At 35.6% G+C, this 26,041-nt stretch overlaps 1 protein-coding gene across 4 annotated transcripts; it reads left to right on the top strand.

Annotated features, from left to right (window-relative positions):
- Positions 1-10,982: 10,982 nt before the first annotated feature.
- On the top strand, positions 10,983-25,629 carry LOC120418280 (uncharacterized). 4 transcript variants are annotated; one of them, XM_052710900.1, is made up of 4 exons: positions 10,983-11,102; positions 11,356-11,797; positions 18,951-19,167; positions 24,158-25,629. In XM_052710900.1, the coding sequence occupies exons 3-4, from the start codon at positions 19,013-19,015 to the stop codon at positions 24,801-24,803; spliced, it is 801 nt and encodes a 266-aa protein (XP_052566860.1). In that variant the 5' UTR covers positions 10,983-11,102; positions 11,356-11,797; positions 18,951-19,012; the 3' UTR covers positions 24,804-25,629. The 4 variants fall into 4 exon arrangements, with proteins under 4 accessions (XP_052566860.1, XP_052566862.1, XP_052566863.1 ...); XM_052710902.1 differs by having other exon boundaries at positions 10,991-11,102; positions 11,353-11,797; XM_052710903.1 differs by having other exon boundaries at positions 10,993-11,102; positions 11,468-11,797.
- Positions 25,630-26,041: the final 412 nt, after the last annotated feature.

Raw genomic sequence — 26,041 nt, 5'->3', positions numbered from 1 at the left:
TCGTAAAACAGATTTCATCTCGAAATTGCAGCCGGTCACAAAGAGACCACCTCCGTAGGGACCATGTCATACGAGGCGGCCACATAAAAACCTGTGTCCTTACACTCAATCATAAGTGTTTGCGTAGTAAACTTTTACGTCCCTTAATTCGCGCAGTTTATTTCGATTGAAAAGGACATACATTCCCAAGCAAAATGCCTTGTCGCATGCGATGTTACGGGTCACACCTTTAACCCTGCAAATATTCCAATATGGGTCTATTAAAACGGTCATAAAATGGATCAATCAGTGAGGAAAACAGAAAAAAGACGTAATTTCCGTATAAAAATTCCATATTTATGGCCGAGGCTGTAAAAGGGCGCGGACACAAATTGTGGCATGTGAAGCCGTGTTTTGGCGAGGGCGAGTTGGAAGTTATTTTTTCAAATAAATCATATTTTATTGTGGTTTTACCCTCGTAAGGAGAGCAAACTCGAAACTGATCGAAAACCACCAAAGGCAATAGCCAACGAATATGAGTGCAATGTAAATCCAACCTGTCAACTGTCCATCACTGGCGTAGAGTTAATAATAGCTATCAAATTAACCCACTATTCGATTAGAAGTTGATTTTTCAAGTTATGCCCTGAATGCGCTCTTCGCAAAGTGTGAGTTATCATGGGAATGCCCGATTGCCCCTTGCCAGCTCAGTAGAGGCATTTATAGCAGTTTAATCTCCTGTTTATAACTTTGTTCTAGGCACCTCGGCTATGAACAACCAATAAAAACAGTCACGCGAATCCAAATAGCTGCTAAACACGCGATACGCCCTAGGCGTGGTGATGGTGGAGTGTGGCTCTATGGAAATACTCATGTGTGGTGAGCATAATCGAGAAATCTTTCTGCGGGGGATGCTCAAATCCTGATTGATTCAAGTAAATCAGATGCAAATAGAAAAACAACAAAACGAATTGTGCTTGAAACAAGGCGAGTTCAAAATTTATTTAATGCTTTGTCGATGGGCTCATAGGCAATAAAACATCCGAGTTGAAGGCTTTTTTTTACAAAATTTAAGCGGCCTCAAATAAACGAACAAAAAAGAACTGTGATCCATGAGGCGAACTTGGACAGCTGTTTTAGCCAGGTTCTTGCTCTATATTTTTGATATTTTCGAATGATTTAAGTTTGAACAGATACAGATCAACTGAACTATTAGGGTAGAGTAGTCATCAATGAGACACGGGGAACAATGATAAAATGGCTTTCACAAGTCGTATTTTTAACTAATCAGGCTCATAGTTTGGGGAAAGTTGTGTGTACTGAATATACCTCTGCCATAATAGTGGCTTTGGTTATGGACGCTTCTTCGAAAAGTTATTCATAAATGTTTGATTCTAGTATAAACAAATAAATTATGGACAAAAATTACTTTTTCGCTCGTAGGCTGCCATTGACTCCAAATTAATATTTCTTCAGATATCTTTTGACATCCCATAGGGAATGAGTTGGGCTACAATGTCACTTCTTTGGTTTGACCAAATTTAAGAATATACCCAGAATCCAAGGTTTCCTCATTGTTCCCCAATTCTTTCAGCCCATGGGTAACAATGAGACACTTTGGTTTTTCTTCATTAAACTTTTCAAAATCTATGTAAATCTTTCAAAACATGAATTGAAAGTGATTTTTGACATACTTATTGAGTTTTAACTCTATTTCACCAAAAATATAAATTTGTATGGTATAAATATATGGATTTTACAAAATTCAAATACTTTTTAGTATAACTTTTGTTAATTAAAGTTTCAAGTTGGCAAAATTACTTTGTCACCTGCAATGGTACAACACAAAAAAATGATGTTTTGCTAAAAAAGTATTGATTTTCGTAGAGTGCCTCATTGTTCCCCACCTGTCTCATTGTTCCTGCCAAGTGCGTCTACAATGAGACAGTTGAATAGCTCTGGCTGTAGACGTAAGATCGATCTCATAATTTGGTAAATGTTAGAACACATAAAAATAAATACATACAAAAAGCTCATTACAAAAATACAAAAATCGTTGAATTTCATTGATGACTATCCTTCCCTACATTTCCTACGTTCAAACTTTTAAATGCGTTAAAAACTGTTGTCCCAATTCATCCTAGTTGGTGGTACCCTACATGATAAAAAAACGAATATAACATTATTCAATGTACAGCAGTAGGTAATTACGATTGCATGTACAAGTTTTTTCAATGCAAATATTATTTTTAACAATGATTTTTTTGCTCTTTGATTTTTAAGGAAAATGAAATGAAATGGAGGACATTGCATTGACCTAAAACAAATGAAAAAAATATAAAAAAAAATTACCGTCATCAAGATTGGGTCATACAAAAATGCTGAAATTTGCATGGCCCGATTTCACGCCCCAGACCCAATATCACCCCTGATGACGGTATCAATATACCAAATTGTACAATCGATCGAAAACTATTTGAATACATTGTATAACATTTTATTATGCATTATAAAATAAATAGGGCACATTAGGGAGTTAAACAAAAATAAATTTGGGATCACAGATCTGAAAAGGTAGTTAAATCCCTTCCCCCTCTCCCAACATAACTTCACAAAACCAAATTATTAATTAAATTTGTACTTAATACATTTGAAAAAAAAAAATACTTTGCTATGACAAAGTTACCATAAACGAGACAATAATAATGGAAAACGTGCAAGATTTTTACTCAAATGCTCTCTGTCTTCTTATTCTATTCTAGAATAAAATTTGAATGTTTGTTCTAGAGAAAAAAGGTATTGAATAAAATGTTTAAATAGCTTTAAATAGCTTTGAATAAGTATAGTTTTTGTTTGTCTGTAGAAACAAATGTAATTTTTTTTCTTGGCGCCATAATGTTCAACAAACATCCCTAAATCGCGTGCACATTGCATGCAGCAAAACTTCACCCTCCAAAAAGTGTTAACGTTAGTTCAAACAATGATTATTTCACAAACAAACTGCAAACTGTTATCGCATGCAACGTTAATTAATGTGCTGCGCTTTTGCGATGAATTAGTGCAATGATATAGCATTATGCGTTGCCTGTGCCACAATCCAGGTCCCTTTTAATCACTGTGGACAGTAGTTAGCCTTTGTGGTAAGCAAAAAGTGGTTAAATCTATGCCACAGTCGCATGTTTGATTTAAATTATGCAATCACAGTTCCTCGGTGCGAAGACAGTTCCACACATAAGAGGGTCCCGCAGAGTCTCTCTTAAAAAATCATCACCATATGCTCTCCACTTGTTTCCGACTTTACGCCTGAACGGAACACACTTGTTACTCATGTTTATATAATAGACACCGATTTTCAAGTCAGCGCTTCTAGCTGGTTCCTTGGCTTTCTTTTTTTCAAATATTGAAATGAATGGATTTCCATAATAGAATATTGCAAATCTTGCACCATGTACCGCTTTATACTACAACCCTCCTACCATCACTTTTTGCTCACGATTGCTGAAGGGGAAGAAAACGGGAAAAATGGATCGACCCTATAGAACACTTTTCTGTATTGCCGGCTGTCTGGAACAAATAAACGGATGAATAATTTAATGCAGTCATGCTGGGATTTGTGCGAGACTGTGTCTTTCTTCTTGCCACCCAACATATGGGCGAGCAATGTGGGGCATCCTCCGGCCTGTTGTTGTGGGAGTTTTAAACACGGATAAGGAAATCCTTTCAATCGTCAGTATAATCTAGGCGATTGAGTTTTTTTAAGGCAAGCAAATCGACAAGTCAATTTTGAAAATATGTACGTTTGGCAGCTTCAGAGCTAAGGAGAAATTCTTTCGAATATTGGGATATTTTAGCAAAACATTAATATCAATCAATTTGAATGTAATGGACAAGTTTGTGTAAATGTTAATTTGTGTAGGCTTCTAAAATAAGTTGAAAATTGATTTCAAAGTGCCTGTTCTTCTGCACCAAACCAAACATCCTCATTTAGTTTGCATGTCGATTTTCGATTCAACCGAACCCATGACAAGCTCTGCTGTAATAAGCTTTATGAATATTTACTCGACTAATTTTCATCTAAGCTAATATGTGTGAAATTGATTTTCTTTATTTGCGTAACTGATAAAAGAATCCAACAAGTAACAATAAAAAAGCAATTAGTTTATCACAAGCAAAGCCCGTTCATATGATGTTACATATCATGCTCGCTGTATGAAAAATATTCTATTAATTTTCGAAAAGGAGGGGAATAGAAAACGAAAGCAGTTATTCAAAATAGGCCAAACGAGTCGGTCCTTGCCGATATTTTTTTAGGCAAGCAGTCAAGTGGCTGGTTGAGTGACGGCTTGAACCTATTTTCAAATTTATTGATTATTTTTGACCGCGTTCAAAGCACTATCCAGCTGTTCCTAGGCCGAGGTTTGTGTTTTAAGGTATGTGAGCAATTCTCTACCAAAACCGGAAATGGATTTTATTTGTATTTTTTGATTTGGCTCAAACTTTGTGGGGGCCTTCCCTATGACCAAAGATGCCATTTTGCATCATTAGTTTGTCCATATAAATTTCCATACAAATTTGGCAGCTGTTCATACAAAAATGGTACGTATATATTCGAAAATCTGTAACTTTTGAAGGAATTTTTTGATCAATTTGGTGTCTTCGGCAAAGTTGTAGGTATTGTTAAGGACTATTTAGAAAAAAATAGGTACACGGAAAAAAAAATTTCCCGATTTTTTTATTAACTTTTTTTCACAAAAACTCAAATTACCAAAATACGTATTTTTTGATTTTCGAGATTTTTTGATATGTTTTAGGGGACAAAAATCCGCAACTTTTGAGCTATAGAGAAACATGGTCAAAAAATCTGCCGCCGAGTTATGATTTTTTGAAAAACTGGTGATTTTTGGAAAAAAACGAAATTTCATACATAAAATTTTTTTGACCTCATTTTTTTATGCAAAATTGAATTTGCAATCGAAAAGTACTTTACAGATTTTTTGATAAAGGGCTCCGTTTTCAAGATATAGCCACCGAAAGTTTGATTTCAGCGAAATATTTGCAGTTTTTCGATTTTTAAAAATAGTGACCATGAGTGACCATTTTTAAAAATATTTTTTTTGAAAAGTTCAGAAAATTTGCTATAAAATTGTCTAAGAGACATTGAAGATTGGACCTCTGGTTGTTGAGATACAGCGGCTTAAAGAAAAAGAAACACGAAAATTGAAGTTTTCTAAGTCTCACCCAAACAGCCCACCATTTTCTAATGACGATATCTCAGCAATGAATGGTCCGATTTTCAATGTTAATACATGAAACATTCGTGAAATTTTTCGATCTTTTCGAACAAAATATTTTGAAAAAAATTAAATCAATACTAGCATTTTTAATGGGCATAATATTCAAAGTTTGGCCCTTTTCGAATGTTAGTCTTGATTTAATTTTTTTCAAAATATTTTTTTCGAAAAGATCGGAAAATTTCACGAATGTTTCATGTATTAACATTGAAAATTGGACCATTAATTGCTGAGATATCGTCATTAGAAAATGGTGGGCTGTTTGGGTGAGACTTAGAAAACTTCAATTTTCGTGTTTCTTTTTCTTTAAGCCGCTGTATCTCAGCAACCAAAGGTCCAATCGTCAATGTCTCTTATACAATTTTATAGCAAATTTTCTGAACTTTTCAAAAAAAATATTTTTAGAAATGGTCACTCATGGTCACTATTTTTAAAAATTGAAAAACTGCAAATATTTCGCTAAAATCAAACTTTCGGTGGCTATATCTTCAAAACGGAGCCCTTTATCAAAAAATCTGTAAAGTATTTTTCGATTGCAAATTCAATTTTGCATTAAAAAATGAGGTCAAAAAAATTTTATGTATGAAATTTCGATTTTTTCCAAAAATCACCAGTTTTTCAAAAAATCATAACTCGGCGGCAAATTTTTTGACCATGTTTCTCTATAGCTCAAAAGTTGCGGATGTTTGTCTCCTAAAACATATCAAAAAATCTCGAAAATCAAAAAATACGTATTTTGGGAATTTGAGTTTTTGTGAAAAAAAAGTTAATAAAAAAATCGGGAAATTTTTTTTTCCGTGTACCTATTTTTTTCTTAATAGTCCTTAACAATACCTACAACTTTGCCGAAGACACCAAATTGATCAAAAAATTCCTTCAAAAGTTACAGATTTTCGAATATATACGTACCATTTTTGTATGAACAGCTGCCAAATTTGTATGGAAATTTATATGGACAAACTAATGATGCAAAATGGCTTCTTTGGTCATAGGGAAGGCCCCCACAAAGTTTGAGCCAAATCAAAAAATACAAAACATAAAAATGGTCGAAATCGGCCGGTTTTGTAGAGAATTGCTCATGTACTGTTTGTACATAGTTATTTTCACTGCACTAGCAGCACCGTTGATGCATTCAATTGGTTATCCTTTCCTTTCATGAAGCATAATCGCGTTTTCTCACTTTGTATACCAGTGTTCTCCAGTTCATTATGCATAGTGCCTGCAGAAACAGCACCTGATGTTGAACCTTCAGCGATATGCTTGTATCAGGGAATGTACAAAAATTCTCGATCAGATTTTTTCAGCACGAGTCGTACATTTATCCAAAGAGGTTTACCGAAGCTTTTAAGTAAAAAACTGGTCCAGCCCGAAAGCCGGATTAATTTTTGACGTAAAATGTAGATTAAAACGATTTTTATAAATATATTTTCCAAACTTTTGGCAAAGTTATGTTCATTGGTCATCTTAGCCCGAGCATGGGTAAATAACAAGGGAAAGGCGTAATAATACCTTTCTCTGGTATCAATACCAAATTTGGGTATTCCTGGACCCTTTAAAATTTGTCTTGAGGATTATGCAAGAGCAGAATGTGGTATCATACCAATTTAAGGTATTGTTTTGATATTGCAAAATTGCAGAATTTGTCAATGGCCGAACACCACATTTTGGTATTCTTTTGGTATTACTGTATTTTATCAAATTCCTCTGAAACTTTGGGAAAATTTTGACCAATTTTGACAAAATAATTAATTTTGCGCTAAAATGATGTCTCAAAGTGAATGCTTTCAATGAAAACCGTAAATTTCAAACTTGATTTTAAACATTTTTGATATACCCCCTACAGAAATGACATGAAATTGTGGAAAATTTTCTTAGTCAGGATGGCACATTTTGGTATTATTTTGGTATTAAAGTGTTTTATCAAATTCCTCTGAAACTATGGGAAAATTTTGACCAATTTTGACAAATTAATTAATTTTGCACTAAAATGATGTCTCAAAGCGAATGCTTTCATTGAAAACCGGAAATTTCAAACTTGATTTTAAACATTTTTGATATACCCCCTAAAGAAATGACTTGAAATTGTGGAAAATTTTCTTAGTCAGGATGGCATGTTTTAATATTATCATCATTAAAGTGTTTTATCAAATTTTCTGAAACTATGGGAAAATTTTGACCAATTTTGACAAATTAATTAATTTTGCACTAAAATGATGTCTCAAAGCGAATGCTTTAATTGAAAACCGGAAATTTCAAACTTGATTTTAAACATTTTTGATATACCCCCTACAGAAATTACTTGAAATTGTGGAAAATTTTCTAAGTCAGGATGGTACATTTTGGTATTATTTTGGTATTGAAAGGTTTCATCAATTTTCTCTGAAACTATGGGATTTTTTTACCAATTTGGACAAGATAAAAAATTTTGCGCTAAAATGACTTGAAAAAAAATGTTAAAGCTGGTTTTAACATTTTTTGATATACCCATTAAGATTTTTTTTTTAAATTGTTGAAATTTCTCTAAGTCGGGATAACCAAATACTTTGAAAAACGAGTCAATCGAAAGATTATTGAATTTTGGTGAATTTCAATCCAGTTTCATTTTAATAACACTTATTTTTCAATCTTGTTATTTTTCAGAAGCTTCAAGAACTTCAAGCACAGGCCGTTCATCAATGACAAATGCATTCGGTGTGGTGAAGAATATCACTAAGAACAACATGGAATCATCAGGTGAGTAGATTTGGCTGTTGCATATGGATCATTACCGTTTTTTCACTAACTTCAACTGCTGCACTAAAAATGATATGAAAATACCAAATTTTGGTATTACTTGTGCAAATATCAGCGACCAAAATGTGCTCTTGGTTGCCCAGTAATAGATGGTAAAATACCATGAAATCATACCAAAATCATGTATGTGGAAGACCACAGGAATACCAAAAAATGATTTTCCAAGGGCGCGGGAATACCTAAAATTAAAACCATGGCAATACCAAGTTTTGGTATTCAAGCAATGCTCAAAAATCCAGAAGACCTCAACTTGGTATTGAAATGGTTTTATTTTGAGATATTATTTTACCCTTGGAATAACATGGTTTGGTATTGTTGTGCCCTTCCACATACTAGACTTTGGTATGATTTCATGGTATTTTACCATCTATTACTGGGCAACCAAGGGCACATTTTGGTCCCTGTTATTTGCCCAAGTAATACCAAAATTTGGTATTCCCGTGTTATTTACCCCTGCTCGGGAGAACCGATTCCATCAAATAAACCATAAAAAAATGAACAAATGTTATTTTGACGATCAAAAATGTGAAAATTGCTTTACAACTTTCCCGAAGAGAGTATGGTGCTAACTAGCTCCTAAAAAAAGATACAGCGGGGGGTTTTTTTTACTATGCCAATAGTGCAAAAAAATTAAAATGAAAAGTAATAAAATTGTTTCTTCTAAAATAATTCAGTTACACTTATTAACTTATTACAGTATGAGTTAACTAATTCTATGAAACGTAAATTAAAGTAGACTCACTATTTTGAGGAACTAGGTATATGAAACCTTTTGATTTTTTTTCTGAAACTGCAAATACAAAATCGTTTCTTGAGCTTTTCAAGACTTAAAATTGTAGTTTAAAAAATGTACGAATCTTAATTCGCACTGAGTGATTTTTCAAAAGTCGCACAAACTTGTTACCGTAAGCTGGGGTCAATCGGGACACATGGGGCGAATTGGGACAGCAGTTTTAACCATGTTAGAGCACAATATTTTGATTTTTCTGGTTGGTTTTGGTTAGAACAGACTCTGGCCAACAAGATGTGTACATCCATTTCCAAATTTAAAAGCTTTAAGTGCTCTAAAAACTGCTGTCCCTATTTAGACTGTAGTCCCGATTCACCCCAGATTACGGTATTAGATTTTTGTAATAAAAAAAGCTAATATAGCTAATATATAATTTTCCATAATTATAGTTGAACAACGCCTCAAAACAACAAATTAAACTGTTTTTGTAATGTTTAAGGTCAACTGTAAATAATAATTGAAAAAATATTTAGGCCGTTGCAAATATTTTTTAAAATTTATGTCCCTCGACTCTGATCAAATAAAAAAAAAGTGAGAAATTGAAATTACAGGCTACGGTTTCAACACCTGTCCAGTTGTTATGCAACCATTAATTTCAAAAATTTCTAAGAATTGACGAAAATTTTATTTTTTCGAGAAAAAAATGTTTTGCGGTGCTGTACATTGTAGTTTCATAAAAGTTCAAAATATTTTGAACCGGCTCAAACATGCTAAATATGATTATCAATGCAGAAAAAGGTATTTTAGATTGTTCTCAGTTGATTAGACTTCTGTTTCCATTGAAATTTGTATTTTTTTTGAAAACAATTTTTTTGCCCCCCTGATTTTTGGGACCAATTTTGAAGGGGGGCGATATAAACATTGAAAAATATTTACAACGGCCTTACAGTTATCAGGAAAACCCAAATGATCACAAAAAACTATATTATGAGGATTGCTATGCTCGAGAGAAGACATGAAAATTGTACTTAACTTGAAAAAGCTTTTCCCCCTAAGAAATAATAAAACAAAATATTTGAAATGAAAACATTTGTTAATATTTTTCCAGATGAATCTTGGGGTCCACATTGTTTTTGGCTTTTCTCAATTAAAATTATTGGAATTTTTGTCAAGAATTGGTTAATTTGAACTTGAACATCGAACATTGAACATTCAATGTTATAAACAATTTTGAATTTTTCTGATTAGTTTATATTATTTTGCTTCGATATTTATAAGTTTAAAATTTCCCGGGAGTCTCGACCGAATTTCCCGGGAATCGGGAGGTCCAACCAGACGTGCATCGGCACTCAATAGCACTTGACAGTTTTTCTAAGGCCATGGTTTGGCAAAGGCACCAAATCGATTTGTTTTATACAATAAGTATGTTTTTTTCATTGCACTATAAGTTACTGAACGACCGAAACCTTTATCTTCACTTATTCGCCAGTTTTAGCGATGAAGTGCTATTTGAGTGCTAAATAGCACATTTAGCACTTGAAATATTTGTGTTATTCAAATCACTATTAATTTGTTGGTAATGCACATTGTATAGTGAAAAACGATAATTATAGACATCGAACTAAAGTTTGATGTGTTGCACAGTGAGCAAAGATTCACTCTGCCGGTTTACTTAGGCCATCATCTCAAAATGTGGTGAAGTGCTATTGAGTGCCGATGCACGTCTGGGTCCAACCATGGTCGTTTTCCCGGGAATTCCCGCTCATCACCCTATAGTTAGCACCATACTCTCTTCTAGAGCAACCGAATACGAGTCCAGTTTTAGTATAACTTGAAAGGTGATTTTTCCATAGAAAATTTAATCGCTTTGCGCAAAGTGAGAACTAAACCAAACTTTTGGAAGTTGTTTAGGAGCCCAAAAAGAACTGAAAAATTGCTGTGCTGGAAAATCTGCTATTGTCACTACAGTTATTCGTTAAACTTATTAAAATATGTTTATTTTCATGGAGACGCCAAGGTTGATGCCTTGTTTAGCTTCATACGTAGTATAAACAGCACTTTGCCATGATATGGTATTGGCTGGCACTCGGGAATCGACTGAAAGCGCAATTGATTATGCTTGAAAGGATAATTTCCACGGGCAGCAGAAGGTGCCAACTCGCGAAAACCAGTGCTGGAACAATTTCATCGCATTCCGCTACTGAAGCTCGGTGCAGAACGTTGCTCTTAACAGAAACGGTTTCGGATGTAACGAACGTACTTAGTTAGTTAGTTGGTGTAGGGGCTGAGCGTTGTGCAGCTATTAAAAGGTGGGGTGTTTTCGAGTTTCAAATTCCGCAGCTAAATTATATTACCGTTCTTAATTGCGACTAAATTTAGCAAATTCCTTTTGGTCCAGCGGAACCGCGCTTACAAGTATCGTAATCAATTTTTAATCAGGCTGTCGATAGGAATTTCTCGCAGAATCGGCCCAAATATTTGGAAAATAATCAACGAAATTGAAACTTAAAAGGCTCACTGTAATTATCATGAAATATTAATGTGAGATGAATATTTCAGCAGCATCGAATGAATATTTCAAACTTTCCAAAACGATTGCGAATAAAACCAAGGAAAAATGTGAGCTTTTATCGAGCCATTTCGTCGCCATCGTCTGGTTTCGTTTTCTCCGCAGGCCAACCAACCAAACTTTACAGTGCGAGTGGGAAAGTCTCGAAAGAAGTGTTTATTTTAAAGAGTAATGTTACCGCTTGGGGATTTCGCCACGATGTAACTCTTGCCCTGTTCTCCCCAGCAGCAGCAGCAGGATAGGCCAGGACGTAAGTGGCAGAGCGGGAAAGCAAGTGGACCGTAAGAAATGTGTTTATAAAAGTCGGATAACCTGCCACTTCCGTTTGTTTCCCCACCCGCTGTTTGTTCGTGCGACCACCGGCAAAGCCTTCGAGTTCAACGAGAAGCAAAGAAAGGAGCCCCGCGTCATTTGCCTGTCGACTTGATTCCTTCGGTGAGTATTTCTCCTTCAAACCTCGCGATTCAACAGAGTGCCGCCAAATACACACAGCGATCATTATGGTAAATTATTTTACCGAGATTTTGGCTGTGGAGCGTAATTGGGTGAGAATGAATATTTAATGCATTGTTATTGAACCAATTTAGATATAGCTTTACTCTAAAAAGAAAAGGGATCTCGTTGAGTGGGAGAATCCTGGTGAGCGAAAAAGGCTTAATGGCTTAACCACCAAGTCCACGTGAAACTAATAGTGCGGTGATAATGGTGATGTTTAATTCAGTGGCGAAAAAGCGACATTAAAACACTTATCTCGCAAATTGGAATCCTGTTTTGGAATCTAGTTACAATTATTATTTTTATTTTCAAAATACACAGTCCACCAAAAATACATTGATTTTGTGCCTCTTTATTCGTCCTATTCCTCAAAATGGGTGCGAGACACTTCGCCGAATGGACATTTCGCCGAATTAAAAAAAAAAGAAAAAAAGAAAAAGGATAAAAAAGTAGATGGAAGGTTGGAGCAGATGGGAATCGAACCCAGAATCATCCGCTTACAAAACGGGCAGCGTAACCATTCGGCCACGCACTGCTACGATAAGGTTAAAAGAATTTAATTATACGTTATACAGTATACTCACAATTAAAATAAAAGATTTTGAATTTACGCATTTAAGCATTTAAAAAAATAATTATTCATGTGCATGTCATGGTCCTCTGAACAATCTGCATAAAACGTTCTTTTTAAGCAGTGATTAAACGAAAAGGATATCCTATAACATCACTTAAGGGGTGATGGCATGGAAATATATTCACCTGCACGAACAAATTTCGCATAGAGCACACATCGTGGGAAAATACACAACGTTTGTGGTGGGGGAGAGAAACATGACACCTATGTTTGTTCCACCGAAGCCAGGAAGCGCTTGTGTGCTCAAGCAATCGTAAAGTGCATGATCGAAATCAGCAATCAATTTTGTTCGGCCGGGTTTTATTTTTTCATCCCCTCCCTTTTGGTTGGTACTTTTGTATACACTTTGCTTGTGCCGAGTTTCCTCTTTTTGCCGAGCTTCGCTCGTCCTCGATTGTTTTCCTTTGCCCATTCCTACTCTCCGCACTCCATCATCGTCATCGGATCCAGAACGCCCGAAACAATGGCACGCCGAGCATAATCTATTTTGGAAATTAAACGAACGAAAAAAAACTATAATCTTTGCTGGTTTTCTCACAACTGCAATCTAGGATAGTTTTCATTCGTTTTCTTCTTCAAAAATATGTTCCTTTTCCAGGAATTTTACGTTCAGCTGTTCGCATATTATTTCCACTAAGGGCAGGGCCTCATTTAGGAGGAATGCAGGTTATTAGGAAGCGTTCTTTTATTACGTGACGCAGTTAAGGGGAGAAGGGGTGTCGTCGTCTGTTACGAAATGTTTCGAAAATTTGGGGAGGGGGATGTGATGAAAAATTATGTACCGTAACGCAAAAAACATCAAAATTTCAATGGAATTAGAAGTCTAATCAACTGAGAACAATCTAAAATGCCTTTTCTGTATTGATAATCATATTTAGCATGTTTGAGCTCGTTTAAACATATTTTGAACCTTTATGAAATTACAATGTACAGCGCCGTAAAAACTTTTTTTTTTCTCACAGAAATAAAATTTTCGTCAATACATAGAAATCTTGGAAATTAATGATTGCAAAACAACTTGACAGGTGTAAAATGCATTTTTAAACACTTTTTTTTTTATTTAAATGTTGATACTGTGGCCTGTAATTTACATTTTTTAACTTTTTTATTTTGTTTGCCCCCCTCCCCTTGACTTTGATCAGATTCGAGGGACATAAACTTCGAAAAATATTTGCAACGACCTAAAATCGAGGGCCAAAATAATAAATTTGTAACCGTTTTATTTCAAACGGTAAGGCTTGTCTCAATATTTATATTGTTGAAATATGTACTGTACTGTATGTTTCGTTTAAAATTGTTATTTTAAAAACAGGATTGACTATGATAGTCACTGTGCTTCTTACAAACATCAGCCTAAAAGTGTGCAAATTGAATTGATTACGTCAAAACTACGGGAACTGTATTGTATGTATTCTATTGCTCACTAATGGTTTTTCAGCAAAGTTTGGCTATTTTGACAATCAAATTATTTGAGCATTCGGTCCGTAAATGTAACAGTATTGGAAAAAGAATACAACAACTTCCGCGGTTGCTGTGCACCCGTAAGTAAATAAAAAGTTCGATGAAAATTCACTGCAGATTTTTTTTTCACAGTAATATAAATTCTTGCTGTCTTCAAAATCAATTTTGAATCATGATTAAAAAAAAATCCAAATTTTACTATTAAACTTGTTCTGCTAAAAATGCCTATAAACTAGAATATTCTTTTGAATGCTGGTTCCATAACACTCAAATCTTTTAAGTCTTCTTATTAAAAAAATGACAAACTTACAGACCCAATCCTGCACAAATATAATTGTAAAAATAGTTAAACTTTGATGTAAATTGTCTCGAATGCAGTTTAAAGAATAAAAAAAATAAATTGAAATGTTCCGTAGTTTTGAAGATACTAAAATATCTGTAACAGAAATCTTGGTGCAACAGCTGTGGTTGATGTTCTCCGTAAACTTAAAAACTAACTTTTTTCGATGTTATGTTTTCGTAATCATAGTGTACCAATTTAAAAAAAAACTGGAAACCTGCTTCATGAAGCAGGTACTTTGATCACTTCTTTGCAAGCTCAGTATGGTTTCATACCATTCTGATTGTATTCAATTAGTTTTATTCATTTTGCAAAAAAAAATAATCCAGAATGTTTTCCTTAATGTGGCCCTGTTTTCTTTTCTAGTGCAGACATAATAGATAAGTATAAAATCACATTATGTGAAACATACAACGAAAAATGCTTCGAAAGAAGATGAAGATTTTCGGCATATTTATTTTTTTTCGCTACACCTCTCTCTCACACTCTGTTCACTGCTCTGGGCAAATGCAAAGGATAAAAGCATAAAAACAACTCCTACAAGTTTCGCCGTGCAGCGTTTTCTCCTCGGTCCCAGCCGGTTCCTCATGCAGTTAAGCCATGCCAGCCAGGCGTCGCGCCAGCCAAAGTCGTCTATAGTGCCGAAAAGAGAGAAAATGCGAATAACCGTAAAAGAGGAAAAAACACATTAACAGGACTCAAACGGCAACCAAAGCATATAAACCAAAGCACAACCAAGAGTTAGACGAAGAAGAGAAAGAACTTTTAGAAAAATAGTCACAAGAAGATGCTTGCGATGAAGTGCGTTTTTCATTGTCAAAGTAAAATTCCGAACCAGCCACACACGCACTCGGGCTCGATAGAAATCCTAGGCGAGTCCTGAGAAAATCGAGAAGCCTGAACCAGAAAAAAATCTAAAGAGAAAGATGAATTTAATTGCCAGTTTGGGAACGAAATATGGTTTGGATTAGACATGCCACAGCTGGAACTCGAATCAAATCTTTTGCTCGGTTTTGTGGTGTTGCAACCTGCGACAATCGGGACTCGAAAGTAGTTGCGGTGCAAAGTGATTTTGAATTGTTCAATTTGTATCTCTATGTATTGGCCCATCTTTTTATCATTATGAAATGATTCAAACAGATGAATGAATGAATCATATTATAAGAAAAAATTGGGATACGATTATGAAGAAAAAACACTGTATTTAAAATACATTTTCAAATCGCTTGAGAAATTAATATTGCTTGGCTAGATACTTCAATTAGAAATAATATTATTATTATCATTAGATTTTAAAATATTATTATAATTAGAATCATTTTAGCGTATTTTACCTATATTATCTAAATCATAGTATTCATTCAAGTAAAACGACCTACCGCAGATATTGACTTCTCGTAACAAACCAGTTGAATCCCCCAATATGGCATAAGAGTCTTGAGTTTCCTATAGAAAAAAATAAATTGTACACTTCGTTTGGACGCACCTTTATTATATTACATTTTGCCATTTGTCTCCTATTCCCTACGCACCGCACTTTCCCGACTGTTGCTAGCAATTGTCAATTTCGATCTAACCAAATTAGCGCAGAGATGATTTCCATCGAATTAAGCCTTCGCTTTTAACCTGATACCATCGCGCCATGAATCTCGTCGTGGTGCTACTTGACTCGTGGAAGCAACGTGTCCGACAACGCCGAGGAAGACGTCGGAAAGGAACACCTGAATAAAGTGTCCAGAGATTTGATTAGCCATATCGACAGCAGCCTTAACCGGAGCCCTCGGACTGTTTGGTAACCCTAGACGGCGTAATGGTGAATTTTACACACGATCTACTGTGTGTATGCACAGAGTTGGCTGCGACGTTGGATAGGCAAGGGAGAGCAAAGTGGTCTCTTCAAAGCAATGTATTAGGGCACTGGTGAAAAAAAAGTAACTCGATATCGTTGATAATTTTTTATTCTAACCGACCAAGCGACAGCGATAAAATATTTTCAAACCACCGTGCTTGACAAGATGTGCGCTCACACTGTATAGTAAGGCGCTAGAGATGTCTTCTGTTAGTTTTGATTTAGTGTGAACATTTTTGTTTTGTATTTGTTAATCTGAAGTTCTTGCAAATTTTCAAAAAAATGCTACCGTAAACCGGGGTGACTTTGATTGGATTTTAATTTGTTTTTGTAATAGGTAAGGTTTTTCTCAAGATTATTATTTTTAAAACATGTACTGGGGTAGGCCACATAAGCTCCATGCACTATTTGGGAAAAATGCTTTTTTCAATAGTGTTTAAGAAAATAGTTACGTTAAAATCCTTAGTTTAAATTCCGGGGTGACTTTGATAGTCATAGTCTTGTTAAAATCAAATTTAAGATGTTCAAACTTTATTTGTACGTTAAATGTACCATCACTGAAGAAGCGGAATTAAAGGAACAACTCGTCTCTTTGTATTCATAAGCTGATATAGATTTTAAGAAAAAAATCAATTTTTATATTTAGTTAACTAAGTTTATAAGCTTTTTAGCATAATACATATAAATTTTAGGTAAAATTGTTAAAAAGTCGGAATTTTTCCTAAAATTTGTTAGAACTAGATTTGTTTATAAAATTATCGATTTATATTGCATTTTATACTAAATTCGAAGTACGAATCAAAAGTTTTCACATTCTACATGAAATTTGTTCGACTAAAATTGTCTATAAATTTTGAGAAACCACATATTATTTATTATTTACTAACTTTAGTGGAAAATTGTCTAAAGAATCCGAAAATACATTCCGTTTTCCGATTCAAAATCATATTCATTGAGAAAAGCTACAAAACTCCAAAAACTTCGTGCAACATTGACACTCTTCATACAAAATCAGAGCCGCGCGATTAGCAGTGAATTATTTTTTTCCCATGATCGGGCCGCATTTACAAAGCGGATTCAGTGGCTATTTCTTAAATTAATGTTAATATGTTAAGGCTATGGATATTTGCATTAACCTTGACATGTTAACATTCCATAGGTCGCCTTGTATAAGGTTCCTTCCCTTTACTAAGTAATCGAAATCCAGAAGGCGGAAGGCGGAAACGTTACCACTAGGTTACGTGGCTCGGTATAATTTCATTTTGCCATTTTAACAGCATTTTGGCAGACTGGAACTCATGAATTACCCCATTTCATTATTTTAATGTGGGACAACACAGTTTGTTCGACAAAAATGTAAAATAATCATTCAGTGCTTCGCGGCATGTTTGAATTTCAATAAAATCTAATGATTAAAAGAAAATGTCGGTGATTTCTTAGGTCATGAAAAATCATGAGATACAATTTTCGCCCAAGGCCAAATCTATTAATGTGTTTTGAAATTTTACCTAGAGCCATTAAACGAAAGTTTACCATCAAAACTTATGCAATCGCAGCGAAAAGTGCTTGGAAATATAATTCGAACATTCTAGATTATTTTTGAAGGTATATGCGCCTTTATCGAATGTCGCTCCAGATCTGTCATGCCAGGAAACAATCTCTGGATATTTGAGCTTTACATTATTGTTCGACAAGTCATGTTCACATCAATGAAATTGAGCTTTAAGAACATGTTGTGTATTAGTAAAATACCATATTTAATAAATTTTCATTTCATTTCTTTTGATTCCTTTTTACTGATGATTTTTGAAAAAAAAAAAAACTTTGAACTATAAGTACAATTAGTTTGGGTCTCTCAGTCTGGGCAAAGTGAAACGCTGTTTATGCTGTGTCCGACGTTTCGGCGCTGATTGGGCACTTTTCCAGGGGAAACAGCTTGACGTTTCACTGAGCGATAACGAACTCGAACTCTCATTAATTATGAGTACGATTAGTATTTTTCAACGCATAGTGCGTACCAATAAAAGTCCAGAGTTTTTTTTTGAAAAGGTCCTATAGGCTATTGTCTTTCATATGTTTATAGTACCTAATCAAAAAAATGTCGAGAAGTTAAATTGCAGATTATTTTGTCAGAGAGACAAGGTGTGTTGAGTTCAATTTCGAGTTTTCCGCAAAAAGCTGGTTTTGTAAGGAATTTACTAAAGTATCGGAAGGAATAATTTTTTTTTAAGTATCTATCATCCCTACTTCCAACTGTTAACGAGAATACCACCGGGGGTACGTGTTGGATTCAGCTCGTGCTTGCCGTTTGGGTCCAACTCAGCTGAAACTACTTTGTCCGGCAGGACGACATCCAACGAAGCTGTTGCTGCTGCTGCTGGACACTGGACAGCCTTCTCCAATGGATGATGACTTAAAGTCGCCCATGCTGTTGACGTATTATGATTTCAATCTTTTCTCCACGGAAAAGCAAATCTGATTCCACATTCATCCATCCATCCAGCAATCAGCGGCCACAGCCGGCAGCCGGCAGCGGTGGCACATGTAGATTATATACGAACAACATCGTGGTCCTCGGTGGCACCCGACCGAACGAGGTCACGGCGTTAGGTGAACTTTAAGTTTGAAAATTGATTGATTGACATGGTGGAAAATTTACTTTAACAAGTAGTTCGATAATAGTGGATTGATTTCGCTTTAGAAACAGACAGTGATTGCAGTTTTCTCCTTCCTGGTTGGTCCGCTTCCAGCCAACATTGTACGAGAAGTCGCACTGATGAAGCCATTTGGTTGCTCGTTTGTTTTGCAGGTCCGTCCATTTTTTCCTGGAAGAGAGAAAAATATTGCTTACCAACCAGCCTGCCTAACGAGATGCTGTGCCGCAGGATGCGATTGACCGAGCGCCACATCCAGCCGCCCCGTGAACCCAACGAAGGGCCAATCATTCGTCCTTGCACCGCGCGAAAATTAGAAGGGAGCGACAGGGACAGGGATTCTTCACTTTTCTCGGCCGGACATCATGGGAGGTAAAGATATTAAAGTGCTGCTTCTCACCACCACCGCTCGTTTGCCACGGAGCATCATCATAGTGGAAGCTGGCCGTTGATAGATGTTTAATTTATGTATAGAAAGATGCCCGCAACCGAAACTGCTGCTAGCTTCTGTGGTTGGTCCTCCGTGTGCACTACTCGCTGTCAGCGCGCAACACTTTTGATAGCGAAAATGTTTTATGATTATGACAGCAAATAAAATATTTTGATTAACATTTTAATGGCCATCGTCGGTCAGAGGCGATATTACAAGCAGTTGCACCAGAAAGTTCATTTTTGGTTGCTATAAGACCTGGTATCTAACCTACCGATGGTAATGCAATGTGAACACATTTTTGAAGCGTTCTTGTCAAACTATTAAATTATGAACGAAAAAAAACTGGTGAAAACAGTTCAAGATTGAAAAATAGTCCTTGAACTATTACTATTAGTGAAACTAAATTGAAGTGTCGAACTAAAGTTTCTTAAAATTTGCACAATTTAAACAAATTAAATCATCATTTCAGTTTCATTATATTTACTTATCGAACACAGTTTTTTGGCGGAAGTAATGATGTTATGGAATACCTAGTATGTTTAAACCAATAGCGTGCCCAGCTTCTCGAGGAAGGTGGGGCAATAATATTGACGTTTTGAAAATTGCGTCTTTTATGGATCCTCCCTGGCCAAATTTAGAACATTTTTTTTTGAAGATGGTGGGGCATCTGACCCATGTTGCCCCACGCTGTGCACGCTAGTGGATGGGACATTGTATTTCCACGAATGTCCTGGACACAATTTACCGTGGTTATAGCGCCACAACTCGCTCAACAAGATTGAAGCTTCTTCCATATGAATAGTGACAAAAATGCACGGATTTTTTTCGGTTTTTATTGAATATAATATTTTATTAAATTGAAATTGAATTTGAGGTCAGTGAAAGTCAAAAGTTGAGGCACTGTGAGCTGCACAAAATGACTTTCTTAACTCAACTTGGCCCAAAATGCACATGTGACAAGGTAGCACGACAGCGACGAAATGAAAACGTGTTGCTTTACGTGTTGTGTTGTTACTGAAAAAAAAAATGCAATCCTATCACTTTTTATCGTAATGTTTTCTTTTTTGTTCTCGAGATCGTCTGCTGTGTGCTATCTTGTGACAGTGACAATTTTGGTCGAACATGAGTTAATGATGACGGACGTTTCGTTTAACTAAACAAATCCTACAAAATACTCAAACCGATTTTGGAAATTCGCTTTCGTTTCCTGGATATCGCATAGACTAGCATAGTGACATAGACAGTTTTCTCATAAAAATTATCGTGCTATCTTGTGACACGTCATAGAAATAATTGGAAAATGCGGAAAATTTCTCTAATTTTTTACCAATTTATGTTGATAGGGGAAGGGGGTAGAATGGGCCACCCTTGGATTTGAGCTTTAGAATGAATTTGGACCAACGATAAGGCAAGGGTCTTATAAAAGACGTCAAATAACATTATCAAACCGAAAACCACGTTTGAATTCATTGTATTTTTCGAATTATGAGCAAAAATGTAATTTTATTGACAAAATTTTGTTTGTTTGTTTATTTCTTAACAGGCACTTATTGCCCAAATGAACTTAAAAACTAAGACTAAAACTAGAACATTCGTCTTAACACTGATAAAAACTTGGACTTTAACACATCGCGGGACAAACTGACGTCAAAAACAGCGGACACTTTATTGAAGGCTTGCTTCAGTCCGACGATGGCTCCGTTGGCGCTGTAATTGGTACGGCGGAAGGGGATCTGCATGATTGGCGTGTGGCGTAGCTGGCGAGCAGGTGCAGTCAGGGTGATCTTTTCATTTCTTTTTGTTTATTTCGAGGTTCTTAAAAAAAACTTTGTTCAATGTTTAGAATGTTACTAGGAGCTATTACGAAGGTAATCAAACAACAACGGAACCTTCAAATCATTTAGAGGCTTAGTAGTGAAGGTATTGAATCAAACTTCACTTGGGGGCAGAACGGGTCACCCTTATCCTGCCTTATAAAAACAATCAAAAGTTATGAAATTTTGAATAAATGGATGATTTGACTCCTGGTAGCTTCACAAATCACGTTTATTGCAATATTAGTTGATTTTTTAATTGTTTTGATGTTTATTTGTAAAAATAGTGTTTTATTTCGACATATTTACACTATTTATATATAGAAAGTTGGTGTTGGAAGAAACTTTAATGTAAAATTGGACGCCCGATTTGATGGCGTACTCAAAATTCCGAAAAAAACGTATTATTCATCGAAATTTAATGTACTTTTCAAATCTATATTAACCCAGAAGGGTCATTTTTCAAATTCGAAAATTTCGTATTTTTTCTAACTTTGCAGGGTTAATTTTTAGAATGTAGCAATGTTCTACAAAATTGTAGAGCAGACAATTACAAAAACTGTTATCTATAAACATAAGGGGTTTGCTTATTATATCACGAGTAATCGCGATATTACGAAAAAAAAGTTTTGCTATTGTTACTTTTTGCGTTTTTCTTTGTTTCGTCGTCTCTGTCTGACGCGGTTGACCATGAACGGCTATGATCAACGACGACCAACTTTTTCTAAACTTTGTTTTCGCAAAATCGCGCTAACTCGTGATGTTTACAAGCAAACCCCTTATGTTTATATATCAAAATTTTTGTCTCCTCTATAACTTTGTAGAACATTATTACATTATGAAAAATAACCATGCACAGTTAGAAAAAAACACGAAATTTTAAAATGATTTTTTTTTCTCAGTGAGAAAATTACCCTTCTGGGTTTGAAAAGTACATTAGATTTCCATTAAAATGACATGTTCTAAAAAAAATTACAGTTGAGTAACGGAAAAAGGTAATTTAAAAAAAAAGGCGTTTTTTTTGGAATTTTGAGAACGCCATCAAATCGGGCGTCCAATTTTACATAAAAGTCCTTTTGACACCAAACTTCTATCTCATCACCGTTTCAGGCTGCAAATTATTAAAAACACCTATTTTTTTGAATGATCAAAAATGTAAGGGGTAGTCCGATTTTCAATGTTAAAACATGAAACATTCGTGAAATTTTCCGACCTTTTCGAAAACAAAATTTTGTTTGGCCCTTTTGAAATGTTAGTCTTGATTAAAAGAAAAAAATATTGTGTTCGAAAAGAACGGAAAATTTCACGAAAGTTTCATGTTTTAACATTGAAAATCGGACTACCCCTTACATTTTTGAACATTAAAAAAATAGGTGTCACTGCAGCCAGAGGTCAAATCTTCAATGTTTCTTAGACAATTCCATAGCAATTTTTCTGAACTTAAAAAAAATAAATTTAGAAATGGTCACTCATGGTCACTTTAAAAAAAAAATCGAAAAAACTGAAAATATTTCGCTAAAATCAAACTTTTGGTGGCTATATCTTGAAAACGGAGCCCTTTACCAATAAATCTGTAGAGTACTTTTCGATTGCAAATTAAATTTTTCATTAAAAATTGAGGTATTTTTTTTTGTATAAAGTTTCGATTTTTCCAAACATCACTATTTTTCAAAAAATCATAACTCGGTGGCAGATTTTTTAACCATACTTCTCTATAGCTCATAAGTTGCGGGTTTTTGTCCCCTATAACATATCAAACAATTTCGAAAATCAAAAATGTATATATTTTGGGAAATTGAGTTTTTGTGTAAAAAAATGTTAATTGAAAAATCTGCATTTTTTTCCGTGTACCTATTTTTTCTCAATAGTCCTCAACAATACCTACCACTTTGCCGAAGACACCAAATTGATCAAAATATTCACTCAATAGTTACAGCTGTTTAAATATTTACGTACCATTTTTATACGGACAGCTGCCAAAATTGTATAGAGACTTGTATGGGTGAGTCAATGACACAAAATGGCTTCTTTGGTCATAGGGAAGGCCCCCACAATGTTTCAGCCAAATAAAAAAATACAAAAAATAGGTTTCGTAGAGAATTGCTCATGTACATTTTTTTGTAAACACAAAAAAAGTTGCAACCGACGGGACTCAAAACAAGCACCAACAGTAAGGACTGGCGCCTTAACCTGCTTGGCTATAAAACCGATGAAGGATTAAGGCATATATGAGCTTGACATTTCGGTCAACACTTTGCTAATACTTTTTTTCTGTTGAATTCATCTTTTGCTACATCTATTTTTCTAACGATTGAGAGAGATATCTTTCTAGAATTAGTACCCATCTAGATCCAGTTTTATTTGTCCGGACATATATCATTTCTGCACAAGCAAACCATTTTTCAACGCGTTTCGTCGCGGACAATCCTCAACCAGATAGCGCGCGGCGGCGGCTTCGTTTGATTGCTAATATTTGATAGCCAATATAGCGCATTCACATAATTAAAAAAATATATGTAAATAAGTTTTGACGCGGTTGTAGCCCGTTTGCGCCGCTCTTTTTCCAAGAAATCCAAAACAGCCGTCAGGGTCGACTAATGAGAAGACATTAAATGGAGTGTGCTGCCTATTGGTGGCCAGCGGCAAATTGAGCACGGGAAGACAGAGACAACGCGCGTGTGTGTTTGAGAGCAACAAACTGATGGTTGGTATCAAGCTCAGCACAACCCCCCTTCGAAACCTCAAAGGATAAAAGAGACGCAAAAAAAAAAGAATCAGCCCCAAACACACATCATGTTGCATTTGTTGTAGGTCAACGCGAAGACGTGCAGACATTATGAGTCACTTTGGTGGTTTGAATTGGAGAGAACCCTGCTGCTGCTGCCGCCAAGAAGAGCTTGAACAAGAAGGAAACAAAGGAGTTGATACGACCAAATTATTTTTAATCTACGAGGCGCTAGCAGTTTGTGTTGATTCACGAAACAGCGTGAAACAACTTTCACACGCTATATGAGAACCCGGCACCGACATCGAGGACCAGCCTCTGATATATTTTAATTCAGTGCTCTCTAGTCGTATAATTTATGTTTCTTTTCTTGGTTCTTTTTTATTCCAGAAAACCGACTGAACCCGCAAAGACTCCACTGGTGATTGTCAATCTGAATATTCCGCCCGGGATACCGACACTGGCACCTAGGAGTGCGAAGAGTCCCCGCAAATTACCACCCTTTTGCACTCAGCATCTGGCAAAGACAAACGGTCAAAGTCAATCTTTCACGACTCCTGAGGAGGCATCTGCGTACGCTAACAGAACCATTCCTCAAATCTTCATCCAAGGATATGAAATTCACGACAAGAAAAACTCACCACCGGAACCAGCCGAGCTCCAGGATCAGGAGTGTGAGATTCGACCCATCACCGAGAATGAGGAAGACAGCTTTGCAAATATTCTACTGGACAACATTTCAAATATATCACTGGATATGATCAATCGACACCAGCAAAGACTTTTGGGCACGTCCAATACCATCAAAACCACCAGTAGAGCTTGTGGAACGTCCAGTTGTGAAATGTTCTTGAATCTGGACTCTTACGAAATGGACGACTACGGCCAGTTACCAGAACGTATAGACTCTCGGGAAGATTCGCCTCCCATCCCTCCGGGATACAGATCGTTGTGTTATCGAACACCTAGCCCCAACACCCGGCAAATTATTCGAGTAAACGTTACCATGAACAGAGATAGGAAAATCAATTATTAAAGTACTTCATTTCACGTTGCATCCAGTATTATCGATATAGTAAAACGCCTGCAGTAGCATTGTTCAAATGTTTAAAACAATCAATAATTACATTTGTCAATAAAATGTGCTGTTTACCTATTGAAAAATGCTTTAATGTTCATTTGGTCCCGGAAACGAAAACTTTATTTACAAGGTTCGTTAAACTTTCACTGGTATATGAAAAATTTCTTCCGATAGTTTATAAATCGTAGTATAATTTACATATTTGAGGAGCATAATTTCATGATCGGCTAAGCACATTTAATAACAGTCCAATGCATGATATATAGGCAAATGATACCAATCAGTTCAGAAAACTGGGCGTTTTTATGGCCCTTAATTATATATACATATATATATATATAGAAAATGCAGCCAAAATATCTCTATAGAAAACCAAAACTGAAGAAGTGAAAAATGATCGAGCAGGGCACACGAGAGCATTTTTTTCTAGTTGATGTGCCTCAAACTGGGATGTGACTAATAATACGATTACTATTCAACTTTGACTTATTAAATTTAATTTAAGAGTGCGCTCAAATTTATACTTAGCAGTATCGCAACAATTTTTAGTAGTAAAATCGAAATAACAGTGCAAGTGTTGAATCCCCGAAACTGCTCTGAAGAGAATCCCTGCTGTTAGCAGGACAACTGGCGCCAACGATCTCAACCGGGACGGCTTTAATTCTACCGCCAGACAGTTTTTCACCTCGCTTGCGATCATCCATTGGGAGGGGATAGACAAAACGAAAGAAACTGAAGCAACCCAACAGCGTGTCTGGTGTTTCTTATAGCATTATCATCATACAAGGAATTAGCCCGAAAGTCATCTAGGATTTATTTTACACTGGTGGTTGGTCACTTTTCGTTTGACACTTTTTTAGTTTGTACCCCGTTGGTTGGTGAAAGTCAAACTAAAAAGTGACGAACTGTCACTTTTTACACGGCGCTCACGCACATTATCAAACCAAACGTTTGGTAGTGTGTGTTAACTTCATGTAAAAGGGGTGTCAAACTAAAAAGTGACCCCGTTCGTTTGACAACAGTTGGTGTCAAACCATCGGGGTTTGAGTGTATAACAATTGGGTTCTAAAATTAAGCTTAGATTGCTAATATTATTGTTCACAGCGATAAAGCTTATTTTTCTGAGTACAATGACTCTTTGTACATAGGGCTTTATTACCCAATTGTCTTGTTTTTCTTTCATATCAATAGTC

This window comes from Culex pipiens, chromosome 3 (genome assembly GCF_016801865.2).
Source record: "Culex pipiens pallens isolate TS chromosome 3, TS_CPP_V2, whole genome shotgun sequence".
Lineage (NCBI taxonomy): Eukaryota > Metazoa > Arthropoda > Insecta > Diptera > Culicidae > Culex > Culex pipiens.
Note: the sequence above shows the minus strand (reverse complement) of the source record. Positions and strands in the feature narration are given on the sequence as shown.

Bases quoted from the DNA above. Each gene is read 5' to 3' on its own strand.
- LOC120418280 (XM_052710900.1), top strand. From the start codon at position 19,013: ATGCTGTGCCGCAGGATGCGATTGACCGAGCGCCACATCCAGCCGCCC. The intron at 19,168-24,157 runs GTAAAGATATTA...TTTTTATTCCAG, and splicing joins TCGGCCGGACATCATGGGAG to AAAACCGACTGAACCCGCAA.